This window comes from Daucus carota, chromosome 5, assembly GCF_001625215.2.
Source record: "Daucus carota subsp. sativus chromosome 5, DH1 v3.0, whole genome shotgun sequence".
Taxonomy (NCBI): domain Eukaryota; kingdom Viridiplantae; phylum Streptophyta; class Magnoliopsida; order Apiales; family Apiaceae; genus Daucus; species Daucus carota.
In genome coordinates this window covers 36,097,164-36,119,333 of record NC_030385.2, presented here as the reverse complement: position 1 = coordinate 36,119,333, position 22,170 = coordinate 36,097,164, and the positions used below count along the sequence as shown (strand labels likewise).

Sequence of the window (22,170 nt, the reverse complement as noted above, 5' to 3'; positions counted from 1 at the left end):
TAATTAAATACATTTTTTTTTTCCCGACTAGTCTATATCTTTCGAGTTCGATTAGATATTCATTTATTTTTCTAAATGTGGTTTGATTGAATATTTATTTGATTTTTGAGTTGTTTATTTTTTGTGATTTGTTGAGACATTTATCTCGTACGATTTTAATTATATATCCATTTACACTTATCTCACTTTCGACTATATACCAATTTATAAAATATAAATATCTGATTATTAAAAATATGTCAATTTATTATTGGGGTAAAAAAAAGATTTCTTACTAGACAGGTTTAGGATTAGTCTTTTATTTGAACTAACACTTGAAAAAATATACATTGTTCAAGGTAAAAGCGATTGGTTCAAAATTAATGAATCTAGTAAACCAAATCTCAAACTTGTGAAACTCGTGGGATAGCAAAATTTGACTTATATTTATGATTTGAGTAATTTCTTTCTTTCCAATGAATTCACAAAGCATAGCAAAATTTGACTTAGATTTATGATTTGAATAATTTCTTTCTTTCTAGTGAATTCACAAAGCAAAACATTATTATGAGTCCAAAGAAGGGAAAGACAAGTAGACAACTCAAAAGCCATACACACAAATGACAAGATGGTGTAGATAATAATGGTGAGAATTAGCCCGTATTGTCTCGTTGCCTTCCATATAAATGACCTGTCTGTCTGATTACTATTTTATGATCCCATCGTATAAGGTCCTTAACAAAGCTCTTAACCCCAAATATATATTCACCGATAAAATCCAGCTACATGCTACAATTCTCAGCCAAATGGAAACCCCATGGACGAAATATAAGCACCTATATCTAGAAGGATGAAAGTATTTTATTGCACGAAAAAATGCCAGCCTCTTAATTAAGTACTCTTTGCTCAGTCAAGAATGTTCTCCTTTGTATAATTGTTGCTGATGAGAATGTTCGGTAGTTTTCTAATTTAAGTATTTTCTCACGGGCCTCCTAAACCCAAATGTGCTGGTGCCACAAACTCTCATCTCTGCAAGAATCCCATTGCCTGGTACACATTCTTGAGAGTCGTATCTGCTATGTTTGCAGCTTTCTCAGCACCCTCCGCCAAAACTCCATCCAGATAACCTGTATCAGAGATGATTTCCTCATAGCGTACCTGAAAAGTTAAAACCCAATTGACAATGGAGACGATGGAACTCATAAACATTGCCTAGTCAAATTTAAGTTAACTAGAATATATATTATATATACATAGCTCACAAGGGAATCAGATAAATAAGTAGAAACCTGGATTGGATTTAGATGAGCAACAAGAGCATCAGTAAGAACGACTTTGAATGTCCCCCAGTTCATATTTTGACATTCTTGGGCAACTTCCTGCCATGACAGTCATTTAAATCATAAATATCTGCCTAGAGGATGTGAATGTTAGGCAATGCATTAAAACATAGGAAACAAATCATTGATACTAAAATAAATTGATTAGCATAGAAGAGGTTCAACCATTTAAAACTTATCTATAAAATCCTTCTGGAGTGGAAGGGATCCAAATACTAAAATTTCAATTACAGAAGACATCATCTAAAATTTTTTTATCAAGGCAAAGACAGATTTAAGTGCAGCAATAGATTCAAAGCATTGCAATTGTCGACATCAAATGAAGGTAGATCATGTTACCTCCTTAGTTTTCCCTGTAACAAGCTGATACACTGAAAGGAGGTTGTTACATTCAGGTCTATCTGGATTGTCAAACTCCAATCTGTAAAGCGCATAGTTCATTTTACACTCAAGAGCATAAATCTTCTCAATAGAAAAGACTGAAAATAAATAATTGAAATTGGCAAATTATTTTAATGTGAACCTGTAATCAGTTTTCAGTAGAACAAAAAAAAAGTTAAATACTTACCCAGGAAAAGAGTCAGTCTTGCAACGTTTTATTTTATTAGCAATCACCTACAGCACAACAAGTTGGTTGAAATTGTAAAATTGAAGATATATTGAGCAGTGTCAGAATGAATGAGGACACATCAGTGCTATATACCTTTATAAGTAATGATATGAACAATCTAATAGTCAAAGTACTGAAAGGGACCTTTTTGGAGGAAATAAGAGGACCCGAGTATGAACACATAAGATACAAGATATTCATAATCAGCCTCTAACAACATTCTACATATTCAAAATGGTAAAAGAGCCCCACTTACATCTTTTGAGTCGAGCAAGTTAATTCGAGATTGATCAGATGGTGCTGACTTGGACATCTAAAAAGGCATGAATAAAACAAAGTCAGCAGTTACCTAGCCTGCCCCAACTTCATGAAAATTTCAAAAATGCAGTAGACCTGAAATAGTGAAATCCATATACTGATATGCAATTATCTGCTTTTAGAATAGACATGTATTTTGCTAGAAGATTTAGACCATTATTTCTGAACTCCCGGTGAATATATATAAATATATTAGTGCTGGAAACAGGGTTTTTTGAGCAAATGACATGCACAAAAAATGTGGTTACTTTTGGCACCACCTCACAGAATAAATATCGCAATCTTTACTTTTTTTTTTACAGAGCAATACCATTTTACTTTTAAAATTATTATAAAACTATTCCACCAATAAATACCTTAGACAAACCATCTGTAAGGGACATCACCCGGGCACCAGCAGGTGGAATAAGGGGCTCGGGAACCTACAAGATTAAACATTAGTGAGTTTCTTAAACTGATTATGCTATTCTGTGAGTTGGACCAACATGGCACCAATTCGGCATCGTTGGAAAGTTATATTTCACCTTAAATAGGGAACCACCTCGCCTGCAAGAAAAACAAAATATTACAAAAATGACAAGGACATACTGTAGCAGGTCAACATTGTCATAATAAAAAAAGAAAGATTTGCAATATAATACAGAATATTATCCAAATTTGCTTATAATTATGTTATGTGTTACCCTCCCAGTTTCTTCCACTTCCTTCCTCCATATAAATGATTAACACGATCGGCCAGCTCTCTGGTTAACTCTAGATGCTGTTTCTGATCCTCACCAACTGGGACCAAGTCAGACTGCAACAAGATAACAAGTGTGAGAACAGTGAAAACTAAAGAAAGCTCATATTATACTCCTAACATTACAAGCTTACAAGTAACAACCGTGTCGGACACATAATTTAATTCACAACTTTATGTTATTAGCATGTCCATGTACATATGTTGCACAAATATACCTGATACAAGAGTATATCAGAAGCCATCAGAACAGGATAGGTAAGGAGAGCAACTCCAACATTCTCATCGCCCTAACCAAACCAAGAAAGACAAATAGCAAAATTAGGTGGTGTCATGGAAAAATAAAAAAACAAATGCATGGCTATTAAGAACAGTTAGCAGTTGACTAGCAAAACAAAGGAAAAATAAGCAGTAGATGTGCTAGAAATTAATGTAGCGCAATATAAATTCCGAACACATGGACACAAAGAACAATGATTGAGATTGAGCCTCATACAGTAGAGACGCACCGCCTTGCGGGATTTTTCTTTGAATTGAATCATTCTGTTCAACCAACCGATTGGGGTGGCAGAACTTAACAGCCACAACAGTTCCACATGTGCGCGAACATGAGACTGCACGAATACTGAAGCCTGTGTAAAGAAACTAAAGTTAGTATCTTAGTTACACATGCGCAGGGAAGTGATTGTGCCAAACAAGAAATATAGGACATTGATGATACCTTTGAGGTGTCTATACCACATGCCAAATAAATTGCTGCAGTATCTTTTGTTGCTTTTGACAGTTCTCGGGTATCATAGGGCAGAGTTATCTGAGAGTGACATCTTGTCATGCTTACGAATACTTGTTAAAATAAATGAAGATGTGAGGGATTTGGCAACAAACTATTTTTAACAATTTTAAACATAAAAAATGTTTTAAGAAAACTAAGAATACACTCTATTTTTGTCTTGACACAAAATTTGAAATTTTTTCTCTCTTTCACCTTTTTTTTTGTTGCTAAATTCACTTTCACCTTTTTAAAGCCATCTCCTTCTAATATTATTCTCACCCTCTTAAAGCATTAAAGACTTTTTTATACTTTCTTTATTTAGGCCTGACAAGTGGCAACCGTAAAGTGCTCCAAATACTTTTTGATGTTAATAATATATACCAGATGTCTGGAATAACTTATGTAGAAATAGTCTAACAGCATGGTGATATATGGACATACCGCATGGAGATCAACTATGAAGAAAAGTGTATCATATTTATCCTGCACAGATTAAAGAGTGTAAAGGATAAATAGAGATGATTATTAAAACCTATATATACCAGGACATACAATACAAAATGTCATTCATGCATCTGAACAGAGCTACATTATATCAAAATGCTTACAGCCTAAGCGGGCCTCAATTAATACCTTTTCCAGACAACTCTTCCTTCAAACAAAATGTAATAATTTATAAACATAAATTCCATTGCTCACAGTCCAAATGGCTGCGCGATATCATTCGATATGGAATGTCATAACAGAGAATATTTAGAACAGAATAAAAGAGTCAGTTAGTAGCTCAGTTGGTTTTCCGCGAAGTCAGGATGTATATGTATGCCAAACACCATGTGTTCCAATACTCATTATTTGACTATTTGAGCATAACAAATGCATTTCTTCGAAAGCTTCATGAACTTCAATAATATATTAAAGTGATGATATATTAGGCTGATAGAAACTTTTCATTTCCTGGTCACACTTTACAGTATGAGAGAGCCAGATCTAGATTATTCTAGAGTATTCAAACTAGACTGGGTCCACCTTCCTTAATTTTTCAGAAGGTTGAAAGAAACAAAAGCTACAATATAAATATGAAAATTTACAGATCTACATCGGGCTAATTAATGCACTCCAATCGTCAAATGTCCCTTTTTATATAGTAATTTGCAGGGAATACTGACCTGCAACGAAACCCAATTTTTAATTGCGCCAAGATAATTTCCGAGGTGTATAGATCCTGTGGGTTGAACACCAGAAACTATCCTCTTCCTATAGTTTAGATGCATTGTTAGAAGGAGCAACCATCCAGAAACTTAAAAACATATACGTCAAGTAATAATACATACTAACGACATGTAGCTTGCTGATAGTCCTCAGCACTGTCAAATAAACAAGTAACAAATACCCGATTCATTTATATTTATAACTTTGATAAAGTCAGTCCAGCATAGTTGCCTCTAATGTTTGTAGATTTTTGGTTAAAAGAGTTAGAAACGGATATAGACTTTGGATCATAAAATTAATCACAGGACTTCTCAGGTGATATTTACTCATGAAGTTATTCATTGGGCTTTATAAAGTAAAATCCACTATAAGTGCTGAAGGGGCAAAGACATAAACCATACTGATAAAACTTCAGTGTCCCAAGCAAAACATACCCAGTGTATCCCACTCTTATAGCAGGGTCTGCAGTGAACTGTCAAAATTCTAGAAAAGAGCCTCCCCACTTCCCAGTCACTGGGAAGCTCTCCCAGGGAAATCGTGTTCAAAAGAAGTTACCCAACTGCTCTATTAGGTTTTCCGGCTTTAACAATAACAATGTAGGTAAATTCAACATATCACAACTTCCCCTGGATGTCAACAACACTAATACCCTAGAAACCACAGTGAACACCAATAACCAAAGGCATCATTCCAAGTACCCATTGTTTAGAAAGCCAATAAGTGCGCAAAAAAAAAACATAGGACTTAACAACATAACCAAAAATATCACAACAGCTTAACCAACATTAACTAATACAAAGTCACCCACATCCAAAACTAACAAAATTTCACCATAAAAATCAAAACTTTAGTATTTCAACACTGACTAAACCAAGTAATTACCTGACAGAAGTAGCAGAATCATCTGAAACATTTGAATCAGGTACAGATAAAGTACAAAAGCAACGACCCCGGCTCGCATAATCACCAAACAATTCAGCCCTTTTCAAGAATCTACTCTGAATTCTACATGACCTGTCAAATTCACAAGCAAAATAAGCAAAATGATAGACACAAGAATGTATGTATGAATGGAAAGAAAAGGGTTGAGGGTAGAAGAAGTACAAGTGGGGGGAAGAAGTGTTGGAGAGGTTTAGAAAGTGAGAGAGGATTGAAGTGCGGCTCATCTTCTTGGCTGCCCAAGGTCGCAACTTTGGCTTTGGTTCTATTTTATTATTTTCTTTGAGAAAATTTATTAATTTATTATCTATATGAATATTTTGTTTTCTTTCATTTGTATAAGAGTTTAAAAGAAAGTTTGATTTTTAAATATTTAAGATAACGGTTTTTCTATGGTGTGCCCAAGGGCACACACTAAGCACTAAATTTTATGAGTTTGGTGCATTCTTATTGGTCATGTAATCATAAATATGGATGCCCCCTGCATTTACACCAAACTCCACCAATCAAAATCCACTAAACCCATCAAATTTAGTGCTTAATGTGTGCCCTTGGGCACACACTAGAAAGACCCTTGAGATAAAGATGTCCTCAGTTCAAAAAAAAGTCCTGGAAAAATACTCATAAATATATATATCAAAGTTTTCGAAGCATAAAGGAATTAGTGTTTTATATGTTTAGTAACAAGTTCAGTTTCAATTTGAGTTATATAATCCTAATTTTTTAACATTATTTTGTGCTGTATTTTTTATATTTGATAATATTGACGTTATGTAATTTCGTATGGTGTCTTTTTTCTTCTTTTCATGATTTATAATTTTATGAGTACGTCGTAATTTTATTTTGTGTCTGATTTATATATTTATTCTATAGATAATTTATGATATATTTGTTTTATAATTTTTTAATACTGTAAATTTTAAATATTTTATATAAGCTTTTAGTGTTCAGAACAATATTTTATATTTTTCCCGCAATAGCGGCGAGCGAAATGAGAGCAGTTTAAGCCGTCAAAAACTAGGTTGTGGAAAATCAATACAAGCGTCGTGTTGCAAAGCGATACTGCGCCACATGGCGAGAGTCCAAATATAACAAATATACATCGCACTGAAATTAATAGCACATAATATAAAACATTAACATTTTTTTTCCGAACACATTGGTCACAAACTCACAGTCCTTCCATGGTTTATTGAAGTTGCAAATTCATTCAAGCCAACAGCCTGGTTCACAGATGCTATTGGTTTTAGCCATACTTCCTAGGCTGTTAATATGGAGTATTATTTTTAGCCTTATTTGGGAGGCTGTTAATGCTGGATGTCTTGTTTCTGGTAAATACCCTGGGTTGGGAGGTTCACTGGAAAAGGTTCTTGGTTTCTTTGATCTACTGTCATCTTTTGTAAAACTGGTGCATGAGGCCTTTATGTTTAGTTTATGCAGAAGAGAAGTGTTTCATTGTAAACAAAATACAGAATATTAGCTCTATAAGAATTAAACTGAACAAAGATATACCTTATAAACAGAGTTATTCATCTACATATCTACCGGACATAGGGTTTCCACATAATTACAGAAACCTAATAAATCCCAAGTCTCTGTAGCAGGAATTTTCATCTTATTTCCGGTACAGAGATCATATAAATAGCGGGTGCTTGTTGGATCGGTTATGATCAAGTAATCTTTCCAATAGCTCGACGAGGTTAAATGATGTGACATGTTAACTTGGAGCCTGAGACACCAAGAATCATCAAAATCATAGTCAGTCCTGACCCATATTTGCAATTTATCATCACCCATTCTCCAGTACATTAATGATTTTTCCTCCTCCTCCACCGCAAGTTTGTCTACTCCAGGATCAGCATCAGGTCGATATTCATCAAGATATGGGGGAAGACTGATCAGCCCCAACTCCTCGTCTTTCAGATTAAAAGAAACAATATATTTCCAGGAGCCCCAGTGAAAGGATCCATTCAAAAACACAGGAGACTCATCTCCAAATAAACTACATAGAAAAACCGTATTCCTTCCAGCAAATGAAGTGCAATCAATAACTGTCCAGGAATCTGTACTCATCTTGTATAGATCAGCTCGGATCCTGTGGTCCAAAGCATCTGAAATTCTTACAACCATATGATCGTTAGTTTCCGAGACAAAACCAAATTCAAAAAAAGGATCATGCACACCATTATAATACCGCGGCTTTGGCAGATATCTAGTTTGTCTAGTAACAGGGTTCCATAATAAAATGCTGAACTTATGAACAAAATCATCACCATCTTCATTATCATACTGAATAGCAGCACAAATCAATCCATTACAAGAACCAACAATTTTAACTTCCCCAACATACGGAACTGGAGGACTAAAAGGCTTATATACATTAATCATCGCATTATCAATAGATAACATCACATGATCATAGTGAATGCAGCCTAGTTGCTTTCTCTTGATATACTTCCTTCCTCTGTACTTGCTCTTTCCAAAATGCAAAATGAGTGCTTCTGATTTATCACGCCCAACGTCCTTAACACGATTGAGATGGGTGTTTACAAAATCGGGATGTCTGATGATACGCAAAAAGGGCTTACAGACACATTTACAGATTAAAACAGACCTTGCAGGCATCCTCAGAAAGATCTCGTTTAGAATTTCTTCTGGTAGTTCCATTAAGGTTCTGTGCCGCGGCCTCATGGTCTGTGCATACAAGCATGTAAGATCGAAATGAAGCAGAAGTACACAATTCAAGAGAAAAAGATGTTGGATTACCGACAAGGGTTTCAACTTTCAACTTATGTGTATGTACTAATAAATAGAAATAGACATATGCAATAAATTTCGGATAGTTCAAAGTAACTAAGAAATGGAGGACTTGCAGACAAAAGTTAATAAGTTTATTCACCGAAACATATTAAGCAACAAATGGATCAAACAAAAACGTATAATACGACTTCCGGATGAGTCTGGTAGCAGCTCAGCACTGATTTTGCGAAGTCAGAACAGCAGATTCCATCATTTAAAATAGATTTTTTGGTACAGATAATCTGTCCTGGAACACGCAAATCAAAAATAGCACAATCGGTCATTCAAAGAAATCCTAATTCTATTAACACATCATTCGTCTCCATTTTGAGCAAGTTTAAAATGGTCATGATGACGCGAAACTCCATGAAAATAGCAGTTGGTTGACGCAAGACACCCCCGGCCCCCTCACCCAAGAACTTGGCACCCATGACATGAACAAAATGAGGTGCACCATGAGCCGGACTCCACTATAGGACCACTGATGCATCAACGAATCCTTTTTAGCACGAAAATTTTTCTGCCACCTTAAGTTGGACTTTAAATGCTCGTTATAGGACGACTGACGCGTCAAAGGAATTATTTTTAGCACGAAAACTTTTCTATCACCTTAAGAGCAAGTCCAATAGGTTACCTATCCTATTAATTATAAATAATATAAAATAATGAGTGCTAGTATGTCTTAGTGATTTAGGTAATCTATTTTTAGTGTCAACTCCAATAGTAATCCCTATATTTGTTCTCCTAAGATTATTTTAATAATAAATTTGAGAGAGAGAAGAAGAAAAGGAGAGAATAGACAAAGAAAGAAGGAGAGAGATGATTATTTTATTCATAAATATTAAATAGATAATGGCTAGGGGTTGCTTATAAATAGGTAATGGCTAGGAGAACTAAGGTTGTGCTAGTGATTTAGGATAACACTAGGATAGTGTTGGAGTGCATTTTTTTGACACATTACCTAAATGTGAGTTTATGACATCATATAGGTAACCTATTGGACTTGCTCTAAGTTGGACGTTGGATGCTCGGTATATTGTTGACACTCCACTAAGTCTTTATTTTCTTAATTATACAGCTCCTAACTTTTCTATCACTCTGTATATATGATCAAATGGTTAAACATCTTTGCATGAGTATGGCTGCATCATTTATTCAGACGAGCTTCGTATTGTTGCTCCTCACTCTTCTGCTTGGGGCAGCCTATTTACCGCACCTCACTGCTCTTCACTCTGAATCATCAGCTTCCCCTGTCTATGCTAACTACCACGCACGCCGCCTATCCACCCACCACTTCTACGGTATTTTCATCCTCTGGTGCTCCCTATGTCCCATCCGCGTGTTAACACTTTCTTTTTCGGAATTTTCATCCATTTGTTAGCATATTTCAATACAACATACTTTAACTTAACCTCCGTGTCCCACCCAAATACAAAATAATGATGGGAGGGAGGGAGAATTATATTTAAACTCAGGATAAAGTTATGAAATTATATACAATAAGGATATAAATATAGTTTTAAAGCAATCCCCGTGAACTGAATCTCTTATTGTTTGTGCAGGAGCTTACAGGAGTGAACCACACCCTGCCCACGGTGCAAGCGTTAATGATTGAAGAGATTTCTTGTAACAAATCGTCTGCCTCCACTGCATCTTATGGTTATTCGACTAGTAGAGGAAGTTGAATCCCAGTGCTTGCATAATAATTATGTATGTGATGCAGATATCATATGTACAGGGAATCTTCTTTCTGTTCTGTTTCTTATATATGCAGATGTACACCTGATTATAACTGAATGCAGCCTATTTTGAAGTTTGAACAATAATCTTGGGTAACCCAATGTTAAAAACAGATATGATAAGATTTGGGTAGAAAATAGATATTATAAGGAATGCAGCATTCTTTCACAAAATGGAGGCTTTAAACTAGTTAAGGGTGATATGAATGGAATGATGGAAGGAATGAAATTATTATATATTCAACTAAATTATAGTTCAAATCTCATTCCATTCCCTTCGTTTTCGTTCACCCCAACCAAACACAACATTACATATTAAAAGAGACCTTGCAGGCATCCTCAGAAAGATCTCATTTAGCAGTTCTTCTGGTAGTTCCATTAAGGTTCTCTGACGCGGCCTCATGAAGATCGAAATGAAGCAGAGGTAAGCAATTCAAGAGATGAAGATGTTGGATTACAGACAAGGGTTTCAGCTTATGTGTATGTACTAATGGATAGAAATAGACATATGCAACAAAATTTCGGATAGCTTTAAGTAACTAAGAAATGAAAGACATGCTGACAAAAGTTAACAAAATGCACATAAGTTTATTCACCGAAGCATGTTTAACAACAAACGGATCAAACAAAAGTGTATATTACGACTTTTAGATGAGAGTGGTAGCTGCTTAACACTGATTCGATCATTCAAAAAAATCCAAAAATATACCGTTGATATCCATATTTGTCCATGTAATGGCCTAATGGGCAATAACAAGAGGTGATACACATTTAGAATCCACATGGAGCAAGTTTTGACGCTTGTGTTGGGATCTGTTCCTGAATTTCTTAATAAGTGAAGAATCCTAATTGAAGAAGATATTTTAGAGAATTTGGATAATCGGATTCTTCATAAAATATTAATTGTGGAACTCTATCCAAAATAAGAGAAGATGGTAATTATCAAGTTGAGGTGTTTGTATATAAGGTTGAGGTGTTTGTATACAAGAGCGTTGGGTGCCTCGCAACATCCACTAACTCCACGCTCACACCTTGTGAAAGGTTTATACTGATGGAGTTGTTTGATTGCTTATATTCAAAACAAATTTTTTTTATCTTTTTCATGCGGGAATTGGGTTGACAACCCCGCTAACAGGTCGATTATGAGTTAGTTTAAAATCATCATAATAACGTTGAACTCCGTAAAATAGCAGTTGGTTCCGAGAACTTGGCCGCATTACACAGACAAAATGAAGTGCAACATAAGTTGGACTTCTGTAAGCGTGTGAGGCTGAGATTAAAAGAAGTGACTTGTTAATTAAAATAAAAAAATAGAGTATAAGTGAGAAGCAAGTTTAAGATTTATAAATTATTAAAATTTTTGGAAAAAAAGTAGAAAAAAAACCCAAGATTCCAACTTTTTATAAATATTTCTAATTTATTTATACAAATGGGTCAAGAAAAACATGTTATTTTTTCCATAAAAAAAGTGGAAGCAAGGTGGTGCCAAACAGGCGCTGTGTATGACACTAATGCGGCAAAGAAATCATTTTGAACACAAAGTTTTCTAAACCTTTTGGATTTTTAATTCCCGGCTCACACTCCATTTACTCAAAGTAAATGGATCTTCCCCGCAACCTTTTGAAAATTTTCTACACTCCATTTTCTACAACCTTTTATTTTATAGTTATACGCAAGATATACTTGGGGGGATATGATGAAATGGTTAAACATCTTTGTATGAGTATGGCTGCATCATTTATTCAGATGAGCTTCGTATTGTTGCTCCTCACTCTTGTGCTTGGGGCAGCCTATTTACCACACTTCACTGCTCTTCACTCTCAATCATCAGCTTCCCCTGTCGACTATGCTAACTACCATGCACGCCGCTTATGCAACCATCATGAATACGGTATTTTCATCCTCTCGTACTTCCTCAATAACCATCCGCTTGCTAACACTTTCGTACCCTTGTTGTTTGTTAGTTACATTTTTTAGAAAAAACATATTTGTTTTTACTAATTTTGTGAGGCACACCAACTCGCTTGGTGGGAGGAATGGAGAATCATATTTAAGGTCACCAAATACTTATGAAATTTATACTATATTTTAATAATTGTAGATAGAGATAATTGGGAGTGACAAATTGTTTTTGATACTTTTTATCATTCCAGCATGACTTAATTCCCTATCATTTTGTAAATATATATATAATTATATTGATGATGAGAGTCATTTTTTTCAACTATAAATCTATAACATGTTTTACGGGAAATTCACCACAAACTATAGAGCGTTACTCTAATGTATTCTACTACAAGACAAACTACTCTCAAACAAAGATAGATTTATTATAAAAATTTTTTTATTCAAAATTATCTACTCGAAAACAAACTCACAGAAAGTCAATATGAGAAATAATATCTTTTTTTATGAATGAAAAATATAATTTAAAATAAATCAAAAAACGCATGATCACATATTATTATTTGAAAAGCATTTACAAACATGTTTGTTGATAAATGTACACTTCCTCCGTTTCAATTTATATGACCACGTGGGTAAACATCTTTGTATGAGTATGGCTGCATCATTTATTCAGACGAGCTTTGTATAGTTGCTCCTCGCTCTTGTGCTTGGGGCAGCCTATTTACCGCACCTCACTGCTCTTCACTCTCAATCATCAGCTTCACCTGTCTTAGTCTAGGTATTTTCAGTCTCTCGTGCTTCCTATGTCTCATCCTCGTGTTAACACTTTCTTTTTCGAAATTTTCATCCATTTGTTAACATATTTCAACATAGCATACTTTTACTAATTTTATCAAGTCCCATTGACTCACTCACGTCCGATTTTTAATTTTGCTTAACCTCAGTGTTCCACTCAAATATAAAATAGTTACGAAATTATATGTAATAAAAAATAAATATAGTTACGAATTAATTATATACAATAAGGAAATAAATATAGTTTTATAGCATCCCGTGTAGGTGCGGTTAACCCGAGTGAACCACGCCCTGCCCACGGAGCAAGCATTAATGATTGAAGAGATTTCACATCACCTTGCATCAATGGCTTCTTCTCATGTTTCTGCATTTCAAACAATTTCTTGTAACAAATTGTCTGCCTATATATAATTTGAGGTCTGCAGTGTAATTGCATCCCAGTGCTTGCATAATAATTCTCTATATCATATGTACAGGGGTCTGCTTGCTTTCTGTTCTATTTCTTATGCACATATATAACTCATTAACTGAATGCAGCCTATTTTGAATAATAATCTTGGGTAACCCAATATTAAAAATGATCACAAATAACCTTATATGTTACTCCCTCTTTACCTTACTTTTCGACACACATTTTTCATATAACTTTTTTTTAAAAGAAAAATACTGAAAAAAAGTTTGAAATTTAAACTTTCATTCAAAAAAAGAAAAAATTAAAAATACGTTATAGAACTATATTTTATGAGAGCGTCAACGGAGGGAGTATAATAAAGAGATGTACATGAGATTTCAAGATTTTTATTATAAACTAAACATGAACACGTAAATAATTAAGATTATGAATCAGAGAGAGCACATCTAATTTATGCGAAAGAACGTTCAAGATTTCCGCGATTCATCCTCTTCTGTGATGGATGATCATGACGTAACGTCATTTCACAAGCCGTTCTATTTCGATAACTCTTGATATTGGATTTTAAGTCGTCCATGTTCTTGTTAAGAACATACATCCTGATCTAATTTTTTTGCACACATATTAATATTGAGGAAATGTGAAGTAAAATACACAATTTTTTTTAATATAAAGATACACGGTGTTTTTAACATTCTTTTCATGAGAAGAATTTCCCAGTAACATGGCATTACAATTCAAGCAAGTTACCAATATGTGTAATCGAAAGAGATAACACAGAAGAGAGCAGACTCGAGAGTTCAGAACGATGAATAAAACCTTAATCATGAACTGCCCTTGACTGAGAGACTCCTGTGCCTTGAGGTCTAGAAACAGGAATAGTACACGTGTAAAATCCGGTGATTTTATTTATTTATTTATTTTTATTTAATTAGTATTGTTATTATGTTTTGGATATTAGATTTAGATTGTTTGTATTTATTTATATTAATTAGAACCTTCTAGAATTTTATTGTGTTAGTTAATTTGAAAAAAAAAAAAGATTCTTTATTGATGGGAAGGATTGTAGGAATATTTTTGAAAATCAAAATTTCCGTAAGAATGCCTTTTATTTTAGAAACTAGTTTAAGAGGAGGGCAAAGTTTAGGACTAAATTTCGTAACTTCCTACTTTAAAATTAGGTGTTTTTGCTTTTGCTTGCCTATATAAGATCATCTTATGGTACATTAAAAAGTGTACATGGAACTCGTCGTAGAGGTACATAACAATTTCTTTACTCTTGTAATTGTTTGTGTAATTTTTGTGCTCCTGTAATGTGAATCTGTGTCTTTCTCTTTTAACTGTATCACTACATGTCGCAAGCTTTAATTGAGCCCACCAATAATATTACTTGATGTGCAGAAGCATGTTAATTATTTTCCGAAAAGTATAAGTTCATATTTTAGTCTGTATATTCGTGATAACAAGATATGATGATGGTTCTTGCTTTATTCACAGGTATTTGATCTTAATATATATTATAGATTTGTTATGCGTGCTATTATTATTTAATTAATTTTTTTTTAAAAATAATAATAATAATAATAATTTATATTTACATCTTTGAGCTTAAATGTGTGAATTCATGCTTTAATTTTAATTTGTTATTTGTCTTTTAGAATTTTAGTAATTATGTGTATGGATTATAAAATTTACGTGATTTTGTTATTAAATAAATTGTCGATATATTCAATTTAATTGGTGAGGCTACGCGATTTTGCATGCTATACTGTAATTGTCGATATATGCAAGTTAATCCTTCACAATATTTCACTAAAGTTATGATGCCCTGTACATAGTTTTTATACACCTGTTTTGTCAACACATGCTGAGAATTGTATCAGATAGTATATTATTTGATTTATGTGCACAGTCGTGTCTAATATGATTTTACTTGTGTACTAGTTAATTTAAAGGATTTGCGTACTTGTTAACCGTGGATTGAATATTTTTAGGATTTGCTCGTGTGTTAATTTCACTGTCAGTCGCTTTTCAAGTAAGTACTTTTGACTTACTTTTAAATTTTGAAAAGATATTTTGATTCTGTTTTTAATTTCGTATTAGATATAAGAGTTTTGATTTCAAATTTATAAGATATAAGTATTTGTGAATTTAGAACACAGTCTCTACGTTTCGAACCCGTTCGTAGTCTACGCTATAGTTCCGGAACTAGCCTTGGAAACCCTTAGTAGGCGCACAAGTGTGCAAATTTAGATACCTGCTAAGGGCGCGTGATTATTGAACTTTAGATCCCGGTCACTGGGTAAGTGTGGCGAAAGAATAAGAATAAGATCCCGGTCACTGGGTAAGTGTGGCCGTAGAGCAAGACTATGATATTTATAAGATTTTCGTTTTATTTTATTCTGTACTGCCCTGTTCTATTTAAATTCTGAAATTGTTTTTAAAACATAAACTTTGGGTTGGATTTAACTTTGCAAATATTTAACAAATTATTGTTGTTTTTCAGAAACAATGTTTTATAAAACTGCCCATTGATTTTGAAATTTATTTAATGTCAAATTGTTACTTGCTGAGCTGTGTAGCTCATCCGTTTTTCTATATTTCAGGTTCTTTTATGTGGAAAGATTTTGAGAATAAGAATGAGGCTTTTGGATTTTATGCTTCGTGATTATATGCATTAGTGAATAAAGACTTAGTGTAATTTGATGAATTTATTAATTATTGGTTTTGGATAATTATGGAGCTGCGTCTCCAATTTATGACTTTTGATAATTGGGTTAGACCGCTGCTTTGACATATATATTATTTGAGGATTTGATTTAAGTAATGGTATTATTTATGTCGTGAAATTAGTTTTTAATATTCCGAAAATTCGGGATGTTACAACACGACACAGAATGCCTCCTGTGAGTTGCTGCAAGTGCAGCATTATACCACGGACCCCTCACAATAGAATCTTTAATAGCATATATCACTGTTTCGTCCGTGCTGGCTTTCTCAAGGGCCTCAGTCCTCACTACAAGAATGTCAACAATAGGATAAAAGGTCAGGCAATAATACACAATTTTTTTTAATATAAAGATACACGGTGTTTTTAACATTCGCTATCCACTAACATTTCTATCACTCTGTATATATGAGATCGCATTGTGCAACATCTCCGTATGTGTATGGCTGCATCATTTATTCAGACGAGCTTCGTATTGCTGCTCCTCACTCTTCTGCTTGGCGCAGCCTATTTACCACAACTCACTGCTCTTCACTCTGAATCATCAGCTTCAGCTATCTATGATGATGACTACCACGGATACAGCCACCATCAAGGTATTTTCATTCTCTCGTGCTCCCTATGTCCCATCCGCGTGTGAACACTTTCTTTTTTAGAATTTTCATCCATTTGTTAACATATTTCAAAATAACATACTTTTACTAATTTTATCAAGTCCCACCGACTCACTCACGTTTTGTTAACATATTTCATAATAACATACTTTTACTAATTTTATCAAGTCCCACAGACTCACTCACGTTTTCTTCTAATTTTTTATTTTTATTTTGCTTAACCTCCATGTCCCACCCAAATACAAAATAATGATGGGAGGGAGGGAGAATTATATTTAAACTCACGAAATAGTTACGAAATTATATACAATAAGGAAATAAATATAGTTTTAAAGCATCCCCGTGAACTGAATCTCTTATTGTATGTGCTGTAGCTCGCAGGAGTGAACCACGCCCTGCCCACGGTGCAAGCATTAATGATTGAAGAGATCTCACATCAGCATGCATGAATCCCAGTGCTTGCATAATAATTATGTATGTGATGCAGATATCATATGTGATATGTACAGGGAACCTTCTATCTGTTCTATTTCTTATGCAGATGTACAACTGATTAACTCAATGCGGCATATTTTGGACAATAATCTTGGGTAACCCAATGTTAAAGATGATCACAAATAACGTTATTCCATGGGTAACTTCATATTATCAGCTATCACTGCGAGTCTGCAATTTTTTTTCCAAACATCCTTGTAGAATATTATACTAAGCGAGTGTATTCAACTCTGATTTTAATTATTTAATATAGTTTATGAATTTTTATGAATCTTATATGCTTTTGATTTTACACCTATTTTAGATAAACAGAGTTGATGTAAGTGTTTATGATTTAACCACATTACTTCAAAATTTATGAATTTTGTTGGGATTTCGTAATATCGCAAAATAAGATGGATAACCTCACAAATTCCATCATTTTACGAAGTCCAACAAAATTCATCAGCACTTAATATCATCATATGTTTATATTAATAGCATCGAATTTTTAAGCATAATTTAAAATTTTCATTGAATACCAACCAGATTTTTGGGAAAAATCTCAAATTGGTCACCGAAGTGAGCCTGTAATATCAAAAATTATATCGAACTCAACGGGGTTTCATCCGTACCACTTTAGTAACGGATAATGACATATCCGTTAGTTTGACTGTTTGACCAAACGGAAAGCTGACATGACAAACGTTTCTTGGACACAGTGGCTGACAACATCCCAGTCTGCATCTGCGTGGATTGTAATATTACAAAATTACAAAATAATTAAATACCCCCATCCCGGTTTCACTCCTCTCCCCCAGGTCATTTTCTTTAAAACTGCTTCTTAATTCTTTCAATTGCACCTTCTTTTACTTTATAATAATTACGAGTACTTCTTCCTTGATCAACTGTACCTACACTGCGGAAACCGTTTGAAGAACCTTGAAAGTTTAACTCTTGAAAGTTTAACTCGAACTTAAAATAAAATAACAATTCTGCTCATTTGATTCATAGATCGTAGTCAATGCAAAGATTTATACGTTCAAATCAGCTTATTATACTGTTGTGTAAAAAATTTATACGTTTTAATTATTGAAAACTTTTTTATTATTGAAAACTTTTTTAGTGACATGTTTTATTTTTGAAATTTGATTTTATAAAAATATAATTGATAAATTTAAAAAATATTTTATAATATTTTATTATTAAATTAATAAATTTTATATATTTGATAATTTATTACTATCAAAGGTTCCAAATACATTAAAAAATTAATAATTAAATTTTTATTCTGAAAAAAAATTAAAATCATTTATGAAAATATATTTTATAAAAAAAATTAAAATCATTTATGAAAATATATTTTATGAAAATGTATTTTATTTTTCAGATTTTCTTTTTAAAAATAGATTTAACATTTAAATTTTTTCAAAAAATACAAAATTTTAGAAATAAATTATAAAATTATATATTAAAATTATAATATATGTTAAATTATAGAAAAAAATACAAAAAGAAGTGGGATGGATCACGATTCAGCTGAAGCCGGGGAATAGTACATACAAATGCTTTTTACAATTAAACAAAGAGTAGATGGATTATACAGTGACAGCTTTTATAATAATTAATCTTATTTGTTTTTTTATCTTTCATCCTCACACCGTTGTAATGCGAGTCGCAAGCCACGTAAGCCGCTCTGTCAGTCACTCTGTTTGCCATGTCAGCTTTCTGTTAGGTCAACAAGTCAAACTAACATTTTTGTCATTATTCGTTACTAGAGTGGTACGAGTGAGATCCCGTTAAGTTTGATAAAATTTTTGATACTACACCCTCACTTCAGTGACCAATTTGAGATTTTTCCCCCAGATTTTTTAATATAATTTAAAAAATTAATTGAATATCCCGGAATTGTGATACATTTTAAAATTCGAATTGAATATCCTCGGATTTAACAAATGAGAAAAATCATTTAAAATCTCAATTGAATACACCCTAATATTCCGGACTTATTTTTTATGATCAGTGGTCACGGATAGGAGGATCATCATCACCACCATCAATATCAAACTGAATAACAGCACAAATCAATCCATTACAAGAACCAACTTTAACTAATTCCCCAACTTACGGAACTGGAGGACTTAATGGCTTATATACATTAATCAACGCATTATCGATAGATAACATCACATGATCATAGTGAATGCAGCCTAGTTGCTTTCTCTTGATATACTTCCTTCCTCTGTACTTACTCTTTCCAAAATGTAGAATGAGTGCTTCTGATTTATCGTGCCCAACGTCCTTAACACAATGGAGATGGGTGTTTACAAAATCAGGATGTCTGATGATACGCAAGAATTACAGACACATTTACAGATTAAAAGAGGCCTTGCAGGCATCCTCAGAAAGATCTCATTTAGTAGTTCTTCTGGTAGTTCCATTAAGGTTCTGTGCCGCGGCCTTATGGTCTGTGCATACAAGCATGTAAGATCGAAATGAAGCAGAAGTAGACAATTCATGAGATGAAGATGTTGGATTACAGACAAGGGTTTTAACTTATGTGTATATACTAATGGATAGAAATAGACATATGCAATAAATTTCGGATAGCTCAAAGTAACTAAGAAATGAAAGACTTGCAGACAAAAGTTAATAAGTTTATTCACCGAAACATATTAAGCAACAAATAGATCAAACAAAAACGTATAATACGACTTCCAGATGAGTCTGGTAGCAGCTCAGCACTGATTCTGCCAAGTCAGAACAACAGATTCGATCATTCAAAATAATTTCTTGGCACAGATAATCTGTCCTGGAACACGCAAATCAAAATAGCATAATCAGTCACTCAAAGAAATCTTAATTCTATATACAAATCATTCGTCTCGATTTTGAGTAAGTTTAAAATCGTCATGATGATGCAAAACTCCATCAAATAGCAGTTGTTTGATGTAAGACAAACCCCGGCCCCCTCAAACAAGAACTTGGGACGCATTACACGAACAAAATGAAGTGCACCATAAGCTGGACTCCACTATATAGGACCAGTGATGCATCAACGAATCCTTTCAAGCACGGAAGCTTTTCTACCACCTTAAGTTGGACTAATGCTCGTTATACGACGACTGACGCTTCAAATGAATCATGTTTAGCACGAAAACTTTTCTACCACCTTAAGTGGACTTCATTTTCTTAATTATACAGCTCCTAACTTTAGAACAGAATTGGAAATAAAAAAGTTGGCCTCTATCCACTAACTTTTCTATCACTCTGTATATATGATCAGATTGTGCAACATCTTTGTATGAGTATGGCTGCATCATTTATTCAGATGAGCTTCGTATTGTTGCTCCTCAATCTTCTGCTTGGGGCAGCCTATTTACCACACCTCACTGCTCTTCCCTCTCAATCATCAGCTTCCCCTGTCTATGCTAACTACCATGGACGCCGCCTATCCAACCACCATCAAGGTATTTTCATTCTCTCGTGCTCCCTATGTCCCATCAGCGTGTTAACACTTTCTTTTTCGGAATTTTCATCCATTTGTTAACATATTTTAAAATAACATACTTTTACTAATTTTATCAAGCCCCGCCAGACTCACTCGCGTTTTCTTCCAATTTTATATTTTGCTTAACCTCCGTGTCCCACCCAAATACAAAATAATGATGGGAGGGAGGGAGAATTATATTTAAACTCACGAAATAGTTAGGAAACTATATACAATAAGGAAATGAATATAGTTTTAAAGCATCCCCGTGAACTGAATCTCTTATTGTATGTGCTGTAGTTTACAGGAGTGATCCACGCCCTGCCCACGGTGGAAGCATTAATGATTGAAGAGATTTCACATCAGCATGCATGAATGGCTTCTTCTCAACTTTCTGCATTCCAAACAATTCTTGTAACAAATCGTCTGCCTCCACCGCATCCTCAAGTGTTTGTGTACCATACCATATGATTTGAGGTCTGCAGTCCCAGTGCTTGCATAATAATTATGTATGTGATGCAGATATCATATGTACAGGATCACAAATAACGTTATTCCATGGGTAACTTCATATTATTAGCGAGTCTGCAATTTTTTATCAAACATCTTTGTATTCAATTGGAATTTTAATGAATTTTATATAGTTTGTGGAATGTGGATTGATATGATTTCGATTTTATACCTATTTTAGATAAAATATTGCAGAGTTGATGCAAGTCTTTATGAATTAAGCACGATGATTTCAAATGTTACGTATTTTGTTGGAATTTCAAATATCTTAAAATACACTCAATAATTAATTTTACAAAATCCATCATTCTATGAAGTCTGACAAAAGAATACCAACATATTTTAATATTAATAGCATCAAATTTTCAAGCATAATTTAAAATCCACATTGAATACCAACCAGATTTTGTAACATAATTTAAAAAATTCGGGTTAATATCCGGGAAATGTTATTTCCAGAGCTATTTTTTAATTTCCAGAGCTGAAAAGGCATGAAAAGACGAAATTATCCCTCGTTGGTTTTTTTTCTTTTGTGTTAGTGTGTATGCACAGGGGCAGTTTCGTCTTTTCATATTTTGTTTGCTCTGGAAATTAAAAATCAGCTCTGAAAATAGCATTTTCCTAATATCCTCGGATTTTTAACAAATTAAAAAAATCTTTTAATATCTCAACTGAATACTAAAATTCAAGGACTTATTTTTATGATCACGGAGAGGAGGATCATCATCACCATCATCATCATCAAACTGAATAACAGCACAAATCAGTCCATACAAGAACCAATAACTTTAAGTT

The 22,170-nt window shown here is 33.6% G+C and overlaps 3 protein-coding genes and 2 long non-coding RNA genes across 10 annotated transcripts; 3 read left to right on the top strand and 2 right to left on the bottom strand.

Moving 5' to 3' along the window:
* Positions 1 to 590: 590 nt before the first annotated feature.
* On the bottom strand, positions 591 to 6,208 carry LOC108220041 (tryptophan--tRNA ligase, chloroplastic/mitochondrial). The gene is made up of 15 exons (XM_017393681.2): positions 6,072 to 6,208; positions 5,850 to 5,981; positions 4,925 to 5,012; positions 4,200 to 4,241; positions 3,708 to 3,797; positions 3,496 to 3,618; positions 3,205 to 3,276; positions 2,931 to 3,043; positions 2,772 to 2,793; positions 2,604 to 2,669; positions 2,186 to 2,242; positions 1,888 to 1,934; positions 1,659 to 1,740; positions 1,269 to 1,358; positions 591 to 1,137 (listed from the first exon to the last, which is right to left on the bottom strand). The coding sequence occupies exons 1-15, from the start codon at positions 6,131 to 6,133 to the stop codon at positions 1,003 to 1,005; spliced, it is 1,221 nt and encodes a 406-aa protein (XP_017249170.1). The 5' UTR covers positions 6,134 to 6,208; the 3' UTR covers positions 591 to 1,002.
* A 1,155-nt stretch (positions 6,209 to 7,363) lies between these two features.
* On the bottom strand, positions 7,364 to 9,263 carry LOC108222318 (F-box protein CPR1). Its single transcript, XM_017396236.2, has 2 exons — positions 8,806 to 9,263; positions 7,364 to 8,600 (listed from the first exon to the last, which is right to left on the bottom strand). Exon 2 carries the CDS (start codon positions 8,595 to 8,597, stop codon positions 7,440 to 7,442), a length of 1,158 nt encoding a protein of 385 aa, XP_017251725.1. The 5' UTR covers positions 8,598 to 8,600; positions 8,806 to 9,263; the 3' UTR covers positions 7,364 to 7,439.
* A 458-nt stretch (positions 9,264 to 9,721) lies between these two features.
* LOC108222321 (uncharacterized) lies at positions 9,722 to 10,531 on the top strand. Its single transcript, XR_001806950.2, has 2 exons — positions 9,722 to 10,006; positions 10,268 to 10,531. It is a non-coding gene; the product is annotated as an uncharacterized LOC108222321 (long non-coding RNA).
* A 1,443-nt stretch (positions 10,532 to 11,974) lies between these two features.
* LOC108223005 (uncharacterized) lies at positions 11,975 to 17,661 on the top strand. Of its 6 annotated transcripts, none has more exons than XR_010291781.1 (4): positions 11,978 to 12,335; positions 15,554 to 15,594; positions 16,166 to 16,883; positions 17,276 to 17,661. XR_010291781.1 is itself a non-coding variant. In XM_017397034.2 (4 exons), the coding sequence occupies exons 1-4, from the start codon at positions 12,044 to 12,046 to the stop codon at positions 17,348 to 17,350; spliced, it is 498 nt and encodes a 165-aa protein (XP_017252523.1). In that variant the 5' UTR covers positions 11,985 to 12,043; the 3' UTR covers positions 17,351 to 17,653. The 6 variants fall into 6 exon arrangements, 1 of the variants encoding a protein (XP_017252523.1); XM_017397034.2 differs by having other exon boundaries at positions 11,985 to 12,335; positions 16,794 to 16,883; positions 17,276 to 17,653; XR_010291782.1 differs by lacking the exon at positions 15,554 to 15,594.
* Positions 17,662 to 20,218: 2,557 nt separating this feature from the next.
* Positions 20,219 to 21,518, top strand: LOC108223007 (uncharacterized). Its single transcript, XR_001807123.2, has 2 exons — positions 20,219 to 20,845; positions 21,166 to 21,518. It is a non-coding gene; the product is annotated as an uncharacterized LOC108223007 (long non-coding RNA).
* The last annotated feature ends 652 nt before the right edge of the window (positions 21,519 to 22,170 follow it).

Coding starts and splice junctions, on each gene's coding strand:
- LOC108220041 (XM_017393681.2), bottom strand. CDS start 6,133: ATGAGCCGCACTTCAATCCTCTCTCACTTTCTAAACCTCTCCAACACT. Junction 4,242..4,924: donor AAAATTGGGTTTCGTTGCAG/GTCAGTATTCCC, acceptor TAATCTGTGCAG/GATAAATATGATACACTTTT. Junction 1,935..2,185: donor ACTTGCTCGACTCAAAAGAT/GTAAGTGGGGCT, acceptor GTTGTGCTGTAG/GTGATTGCTAATAAAATAAA.
- LOC108222318 (XM_017396236.2), bottom strand. CDS start 8,597: ATGAGGCCGCGGCACAGAACCTTAATGGAACTACCAGAAGAAATTCTA.
- LOC108223005 (XM_017397034.2), top strand. CDS start 12,044: ATGGATCTTCCCCGCAACCTTTTGAAAATTTTCTACACTCCATTTTCT. Junction 12,336..15,553: donor ATGCAACCATCATGAATACG/GTATTTTCATCC, acceptor GAATATTTTTAG/GATTTGCTCGTGTGTTAATT. Junction 15,595..16,793: donor CACTGTCAGTCGCTTTTCAA/GTAAGTACTTTT, acceptor TGCTTGGCGCAG/CCTATTTACCACAACTCACT.